We start from the raw sequence: 8,993 nt of genomic DNA, 5'->3' as shown, positions 1-8,993 counted from the left end.
AAATCTACAAGTATTTAAGTTTTTAGTTTTTGATTAATTTGATTTGATTTAAAAGTTAAAAATGCGCAACTTATTTGTAAATTTTTATTTTGTTTATCGAAAGCAAAATGTTGTCAATGAATCGAAATAAATAAAATTAGCAAATCAAAGTACAATATAATAATTTTATTGCTTGCTAAAGGTGAATAGTAAAAAATAAATAAATGTAAAAATGGCAAAAAAAAATTAATCAAAATTAATTAATAAAAATATAAGGAAAGACAACAAAATTTGTTAGGCAAACAATTATTTATAATAATACAAATTTATTTATTTTTAATTTATTATTCTGTTCATCGCAAGCAAAATCTTATCAATGTTCCATAGAATCAAAATAAATAAAGTTAGCAAATCAAAGTATAAAATTTTATTAATTGCAACTATTATTAATTATTATTATTACTAATCACAATGTACTTGTAAATAATAGGTAAATATTATTAACAGTTGTAAGTTTATTTAAAAAATTTAAGCTAAATCAATAAGAAATGAGTAAGTAACACTGACAAACAATCAAAACATTAATCAAAATGCTTTGACTTTTTTTTTTTTAATTTTACAAACTTTCGTAAAAACTTTTGATTAATTTTTTTGCTAAAATCAAAACTAAACTTAAACGCAAAGCAGCCTGAGCTACAAATTCGCTTATAATTTGGCAAGACATTTGCGCTACTTAAATAAATTTGCTTTAGTTTTATGCAAATAAAATTGTTGACTGCCTAAATAAATTCAAACAAGTGCTAAATAAATATGCAGCTTGTTTTAATAACAATTGCATATTGAATTGTTTGTCGTTGCTGGAAAATTCAAATCAATTGCTAGACAAACAAATTGCAAGTTTGTCAAATATTACGCATACGCCGCCTGGACCCATGTTAAGTCGGCAACGGCTTAGCCAAGGCTAATATGACAGTCAGTTGATAAAGGTGCGCACGGCTACGTTGACATTCAGTTCGGCCTAAACTTAATTAACTACATAACAAAAAAATAAGAGAAAAAGAAAGAAAAAGAAAAAGTTTAGCTTAGATTGATGCCACATTTCATAATTTGGACAGCGTTGAGTTGGGTATGGACTATTGCTATTGGTCTAGCGATTTAATTAGTTTGCTGCTTAGCCTGTTTACATTTAATTTGGCTTTATTTGTCAGCCACTTTGAGCCATTTATACGCATGCATAAATCTTGCGGACCTTACACTAATTATCTGCCAGCCCAGCAGCAGCAGCAGCATCAGCATCAGTGTATCCCACATTAAAGTCACTTGTGTTCCACTAATCCCAAAGTGCTCACACACACACACACACAGCTGCGAGTTGAGTGAATGGCCCAAATGCACACATATGTATGTCCCACAGTGCTAAGGTGATAAATTACCATCGGCAAAGGTGTCATATTAAAACACACACAAAACCCCAAACATGCGGCACTGGCCTTTTAAATAAACCTTAAGCCCAACCCCCACCCCCTGCTGCCGCCCACTCAGCTGCTGCGCATAACTAACGAGTCCGAAAAGCAAACAGAGGGCGGCAGCGGCGACAACCGCAAATCCTAAACCAAATCAAAAGGGTCTGCGCTGCTTATCACGGTCATAAAGCCAGCACAAAGCTCCAGTCACCAGTCCCCAGTCCCACTCCAAGCCAACAAATGGGAGAGCAGGGTAGCTCATTTAAACTATTTAATATTGGCACCTGCCCAACGCTGGCCTTTGCATGTGTGTGTGTGTGTGTGTGTGTGAGCCACTTAAATAATTTAAAATCTATCCTAGATATGGCAATGGCGATAGCACCTAAGCCACGGCATCTGCTGCATTGTTTGAATAGCAGATAAAATAACAAGCGCTAGCGAATGCTTTAAATTCAAAGCATGCACGAGTAACTAAACTTAATTAGTTAAGTTAAATATTTAGTTGCTTTTGCATAAATTAAAAAAACATAAGCTTAAGCACATTTATATTGGCTACAATTTATGTTTAGTAACAATTCGATTAAGTTATATGTTTGCCATAGCAAAATAATGAAATTAAAATTGCTAGCGTAAAAAACTTTATGTCAGTTGAACAGATAGCCGCAATATAATCGTTAACTAAATATTAATTATCATAATTATTCTTATAATTTATATAAATATATATTCAATATATAATTTATATAAATTATTGTGGGCTCAACATTAAGTTTATCTTCAGGCAGTTAAATAAGTTGCATTTTGTTATAAAAAATATATAAACTTATCAATGATAATCTTTAAATAAATATTAGTTATCATTACTATTAATTGAAAAATTATTTTTAACTAAAAGGTGAATAATTTGTTATGTTTGAATTACAATTATTACGATAAGATACAATGAATCTAAATATTTATGTTTGAATCTATTAGAAACGATTAGAAACTAAATAATAATATTTTAAAATTTTTCAAAGTAGCTTGAATAAACTTCGGTTTGTTTTTTAATAAATTATTTAAAACTTAACTAGAAATAAAATACTGTCAAGAACTAAACTCAACTTAATCATTCCTTTAGCAAATTGTGCAAAATTTGAGGCTTAATTAATTAAATTATTTTTTAAACAATAATTCAAATAGTTGTAAGAACTAAACTCCACTTTAGCAATCATTCAGCAAGCTTTCCTATGAGTTTTAATAGTTTTTTTTAGTAATCAAAATACTATTTAATAATTTATAGTCAAGTATTGTTACTCATAAACAATATAACTTAAATAATTCTACAATATTTTTAGATTATTTGCAAACGTAATTAATAAGTATTTGTAAATTTTACAGCACTGATCGACCATATGTATTTTTATAGCTCTTTAAGTATTCAATACACAGTTTTAAAATTGGCACAAAATTATTTAAGAGTCGAAGCATTGTATATAAAAAAAATATTACACTTCTGAAAATTATTATTTAGGATGTAAAATTTAAATTACTTATGGCATTATGAATTTTCTATGGATTATTAACATACATAGCTGACTTTATTATATATCATTGAAAGCTTATAGCAAGAGCTAACTGCCTTAAATAATTTGTAAATGTTACTTAAAGAAATAAAAAGGATAAAATAGATAAAATTGTACAACAAAATATATATGCCGACCCAATATATATTAACGCTTTTTACAAATTATTATTTGGTAACTAATCGTAACTGCAATTTAACAGCTTTGTATTGACTCTAACGAATTATTTTAGCCAGTTCACTGCTGTGCACACGTGACTCACGCTTACACCTGTGTGTGTGCGTTTTTTTTTTGTGCTACCTTTTGGCGTGTTATTTTGTTTTGTTTAAGTTGGCACACATTTATTTGTGTTACCTTTTTTCCACGTCCTCGTCGTCGTCGTCGTCGTGGTCGTTGGGGTAGCTCGTAAATTTCAATTCCAGGCACTTAAACTGGCGCACAGCAGATTATGCGACAGCGCCTTTGCCTTTTGTGCTAAAGCAGGAAACGAAAGCAAATGGCTAGAGAGAGTCTGCAAGAGGTAGTGGGGGGGTTGGGGGGCTTGTGGCTGATAAGGCCAAGCAAGAGGTTTGTAATGCTGTAAAGCAGCCAATTAAATGTTAAAAATTACGCGGCTTATTAACTAATTAAATTGCCAACGCAGCAGGCAAATCAAAGCCACACACACACACACACACACAAGCAAAAATGCAAACAACGTTTTGAACAAACAACATAATACAAATAATAAAATAATACATCTCGTTGTAGCAAAAGAAATAAAAAGCAGCGAATTTTTAATATCTCTGTGACTGTTTCCCCCATGTGGGGGGAGCGCGAGAGACGCTGACTGAGGCTAAAAGAATAATAAATAAAATTACGCAAAGTGCTCACAGCATGCGCTTATGTGTGTGCGTGTGTGTGTGTGTGTTTATGTTTACGCCTTTTAACCCATTCAATCCGCATTGCTCTCGTTGGCAGTGTAAACACATTAATCATCCAAATGCCACAGACAGAGATCGAAAGTGCCACCAAACAAGGACGACGACGACTCACTCTTTGTCCTTTTTTTGTTGCACGTTTCGTTGGTAGTTTGGTAATCATAAAGAGCACACACAACATAGGAAATTAAAAGTAACAACAAACTCATGCAAATAAATTCGCAACAAAAAAAAGAAAAAAACGGAAATAAAGCAACAACAACAACAACAACAGCCATGCCTGGTAGTCAGTATGCGTCCCTGGCACGTATGATTATCTTGTGGCTTGACGTCATGCTAGTCATACAATATGCAAATACTTTTGTTACACACTGTAGCTATGCAAATTTGCTCATACCCCCACACCCACCCCGCACCCTCTTCACTTCTGCTTATCATTTTGTGGCGTTCTGCGTTTGGTTTGGCTGTTGTGTATTTACTGGTCCTGGTTTAACAACAGTTATTATTGCATTTGCAACTAATTGAGTTGATTAGAGGAAATTGCGCAATTTGGCAAAAACCATTGAGGCCAGCCGAAAAAATAAGAATTTTAACCATTTCAATTCATTTTTATTCTCAAAATGCTTATCAAAATAACAAACAAAAAGTAAATTAAACAATATTGATTGGAAAGCAACCACTATAAATTGTATATGCATTTAATTTAGCCTAAACAATTACAATTAATACTAAACTTTAGTTTGCAACTAATTTATTTTGCATATTAAATTGGGTTCACATTAAACTAACTTTAAAATAAATAATATATTTTATAGTAGTCTTTTCCCTAACAACAATTGAAAAGCACTTAAATAAATAGAGAGAGAGATAATAATATTGAGCGGAGAGAATTTCGATTTAATATCTTAACGCATTCAAATGCAAAAGGAAGAAAAAATTCTTTTAGGGATAATGCAAAAGTTATAATTGAATTAAATTGCAATTAATAATATTAAATTAAGTTTAAGCTGCAAGGCAAGCAATAGATTTTTAATTATAATAAAATAATAAGTGCCGTTTTAGTATAGAAAAATACATAAATTTATGAATGAAACATTAAAATTTAATGGTTTGATTTAAATATTATATAGATTAAAAATATTAAAAAATAAATTCTTACATTCACTTGCAACTTTAACTCAAGCTGTAACATAAAAAAGGAAAATTTATCTCTTATAAGTTGTAAAATAAAAATTTCAATTAAAATTATAAATGTTTGAGTTTTTAGTGTGCAAGCTTATGAAAGAGCCTGCAAAAGTAAAAAATAAAATAAATTAAATAGATATAAGAAAAATTTTAAAATAATTAAATAAAATTATTATTAATAATCAAGAGCACTAAAACTTATATAATCAAATAAATAAAATAAAATAATAATATCTTAATATATCTCTCTAATATCTCTTTAAAATATATTCATTTTATATATCTATTATAGCAATATTTTTATTAGTATATTTTAAAATTTTCTTGACGCAAATTATTGGTAAATATTAAAATGTTTATTTACTTATTTATGTATATAGCTATGCCTATAGTTAAAACTAAGTGAGTTACTAAAGCTTTCGGCTGTGTTATCAGCAGAATTTCTTCTAAATTCCCGACCTAGGTCAATCTCACGCTACGAAGCTTTATTTGTGTTATCAATGAAAAGCATTGCACGCTCTTTAAATTAAATTGCTAATTCATAGTGATATACAAAATTAAAATTAGCTAAGCCATGCTGACTTGACATAATTTTATTACAAAAACAGCAATAAGCGATATATATTGGCTCAAATGCATTAATAGCAATCGAATGAGTTAACTAGTAACAACATATGTAATAAATTACGCTACGCTATTAACTATAGCTAACTATAGTTATAAACGCAGTGCAAAAGTTCGAGCTAGCAACTAGAAATAAATGCCAAGTAATGCTGACTAAAATAAATTTAATAAATAAAAGCATAAGCAGCTGCAAATATTTAAAACAAGCAAATTACAAATTGTAAATTAATAGACACTTGAGTTTAATACAAAAGCTTTAAAATGTAATTAAGCTGCGCTGCGCTTAGCTGGGGTGGGGGCAAACATATGTGTCGATAAGCTTATCTAATCAGTGCGACTAAAAGCAGTTGCTACAAAAGCAGCGCTGCTAGTCGCAAACGAGCTGTGAACTAGAACAGCTAGAAAACTTATAAAGGCAGCAAAATGTTTATAGAAATTATATTAATATTGTTAGCGCTGCTTTTGCTATGGGATCATTTAAAGATGCGCAAACCTTATCGCATGCTGGAGGCGGCGGGCATGCGTGGACCCAAGAAATTGCCGCTTATAGCGAATGCAGGTTTGCTCATAGGCGAATCTGCTGCAAGTAAGTTGCCAATACTTGACTTAAAGCAAATAGTTTAATATTTTTGACTTGCAGCTATGATGGATGTGGAGTTTAAGCTAATCGAGCAATTCGGTCGCAATGTGCGCTTTGGAATTTTTCACGAGTTTGGCTTTTTGACTGCCGATGCGCGCATGATCGAAGCTATATTGAGTAGTCAGCAAACTATAAGCAAAAATAGTCTCTACACTTTGCTGCAGGGCTGGCTGGGCAATGGTTTGCTGCTTAGCACTGGCAAAAAATGGTTTAGACGTCGCAAAATTATTACACCCACTTTTCATTTCAAAATACTCGAACAATTTGTTGAGGTTTTCGATCAGCAAAGCGCTGTGATGGTTGAGCAGCTTTATGCACAAGCCGATGGCGCCACTGTCATCAATATGTTTCCAGTCGCTTGTCTAACCGCCTTGGATATTATAGCTGAGACCTCAATGGGTGTTAAAATCAATGCGCAGCGTTCCCCGGAGTTTCCCTATGTGCAGTCGGTTAAAATGTAAGTGCAACTTTCGCTTCCAACTTTCGCTCACTTTCATTCACTTTGCAGCGTCTCCAATATGATGGCCGAACGCTTTATGAATCCGCTGCAGCGTTTTGATTGCACCATGCGCGTTTTCTATCCCAAGCTCTTTGCCACATTGAATCATCACATCAAGTCCATGCATGACTTTACCGACAAAGTTATACGCGAGCGACGCGAAACACTTACAAGCTCTTTAAATCGCTCAAGCGCTCACCCTGATGCGGATGATGATGTGGGCAGCAAGCGCAAGTTGGCGCTGCTGGATGTTCTGCTGCAGTCCAGCATCGATGGTCAGCCGCTGAGCAACGAGGACATACGTGAGGAGGTGGACACATTTATGTTCGAAGGTCACGATACCACAACGAGCGCCATTGCGTATACGTTATATTTGCTGGCCAGACATGAGCGCGTGCAGCAGTTGGCATTTGAGGAAATCAAAGCAGTCATTGGCACGGACAAGAGCAGACCCGTCGACATGCGCCTGCTGGGCGAGCTCAAGTATCTGGAGTGTGTCATTAAGGAGTCGCTGCGTCTATATCCACCAGTGCCCAATATCGGGCGCAAAATAACAGAGGATGTTGTACTGGGTGAGTCCAAGTCGCACACAGAAATTGCTAAGCAATTGAATATTAGAATTTCTAATTGATATTTAATCACAGATTAAACTTCACATAAAAATATTTTAAACAACGAACAAACTTTTTGCTCTTCGTAAGCTAAAGTTTTTATAATCAACAATTAGTAATTTACTAAGCAAAGTTTTACTAACTGTTGGAAAATTTCTTGAAAAACAAATACAAATATTCCAAACTTTAGATTAGTTAATCTACAAAAATTCCTTATATTTTAAACAATATCAAATAGTTGAAAAATATTGCGACTAATGGAAATTTGCTTGATTAGTTCAGAATTTATTTATTTATTTATTTAAAATAACTATAAACAGTCGACAACAAAAAAAAAATTATTAAGAAAAGTATTTAAAATTAAATTTAACAGAAAGTATAAAGTACTTATTTTAAATTTAATTCTAAATACTTTTCTTAATAATTTTTTTTTTGTTATCAACTTTTTACTGATAGTAACAGAAATTAATCGAAAAGTTAATCTTTACATATATTTATAAATATAATCCAACTAACAATGATTGATATTATTAATCATTATTTATTTTATTATTTATTCATCCAAAATTAATGCGACATGCATTTAGTATGAGAAATCCGAAAATTAGTATACAAATTTTTTAAGTTGTTTTTTTTAACAGCAAGCAAACTTTTTGCTCTGCTGAAGATTAAGTTTGGAATATTTGCATTTGTCTACAACATTGAAAATATTGTATGCAACATCAAATAGTTTAAAAATACTGCGAACACTCGAAATTGCTTAATTATTTGTATTTTCGAATTTACTTCAAATTGTTATCAACTTGTCAACAGCAACTAATCGAAAAGTTAATCTTAACGCGCTTGACCACATCATATAAATATAATCCAATTATCAATGTTTGTAATTACTTATCATTATTTATTTTTTATTAGATGGCAAACTCATTCCCGCCAACACCAACGTCACACTGCTCACATATCAAGCGCAGCGTGATCCAAAATATTTCCCCGATCCTGAGGCGTTTAAGCCAGAACGTTTTAGCCCCGACTATGAAGGCAACATTGATGTGTTTGCCTATACGCCGTTCTCGGCGGGTCCGCGTAACTGCATTGGCCAAAAGTTTGCCATGCTGGAGGTGAAAAGTACACTGAGCAAAATGCTGCGACACTTTGAGCTGCTGCCATTGGGCAAACCAGTGCAGCCGATAATGAATTTGATATTACGCTCGACTACGGGCATTAATGTAGGTCTTAAGCCGCGAGTTTATTAAATTTTATTAAATTAATTTATTAAAACTGAAATTATAGTTAAATGACTGTTGCAACTACCAAATTTTTATTGATTTATTAATAAGTATAAAATTAAAATAAATAAAAAGGCTCTTCTGCATAAATAGCTTTCCAGTCAAGAAAGGCATATTAGATTATTAAAATAAATATTCTTTAATAATTTATTATATTTTTTGAAATAAAGAAAAAAGCCATTTATGTCTCTGTGTCAATTTTCGCAACAAATATTATATAT

The 8,993-nt window shown here is 32.1% G+C and overlaps 1 protein-coding gene across 1 annotated transcript; it reads left to right on the top strand.

Moving 5' to 3' along the window:
• Nucleotides 1-6,141: 6,141 nt before the first annotated feature.
• On the top strand, nt 6,142-8,774 carry LOC108594985 (probable cytochrome P450 4d14). Its single transcript, XM_017980118.1, has 4 exons — nt 6,142-6,322; nt 6,377-6,833; nt 6,885-7,447; nt 8,402-8,774. Exons 1-4 carry the CDS (start codon nt 6,160-6,162, stop codon nt 8,737-8,739), a joined length of 1,521 nt encoding a protein of 506 aa, XP_017835607.1. The 5' UTR covers nt 6,142-6,159; the 3' UTR covers nt 8,740-8,774.
• Nucleotides 8,775-8,993: the final 219 nt, after the last annotated feature.

Source organism: Drosophila busckii, chromosome 2R, assembly GCF_011750605.1.
Source record: "Drosophila busckii strain San Diego stock center, stock number 13000-0081.31 chromosome 2R, ASM1175060v1, whole genome shotgun sequence".
NCBI lineage: Eukaryota > Metazoa > Arthropoda > Insecta > Diptera > Drosophilidae > Drosophila > Drosophila busckii.
Note: the sequence above shows the minus strand (reverse complement) of the source record. Positions and strands in the feature narration are given on the sequence as shown.

What these genes read in the sequence shown, in the direction of transcription:
- LOC108594985 (XM_017980118.1), top strand. Translation starts at nt 6,160, where the DNA reads ATGTTTATAGAAATTATATTAATATTGTTAGCGCTGCTTTTGCTATGG. An exon ending in TATGTGCAGTCGGTTAAAAT is followed by an intron (nt 6,834 to 6,884) that starts GTAAGTGCAACT and finishes TTCACTTTGCAG; the next exon opens with CGTCTCCAATATGATGGCCG. An exon ending in AACAGAGGATGTTGTACTGG is followed by an intron (nt 7,448 to 8,401) that starts GTGAGTCCAAGT and finishes ATTTTTTATTAG; the next exon opens with ATGGCAAACTCATTCCCGCC.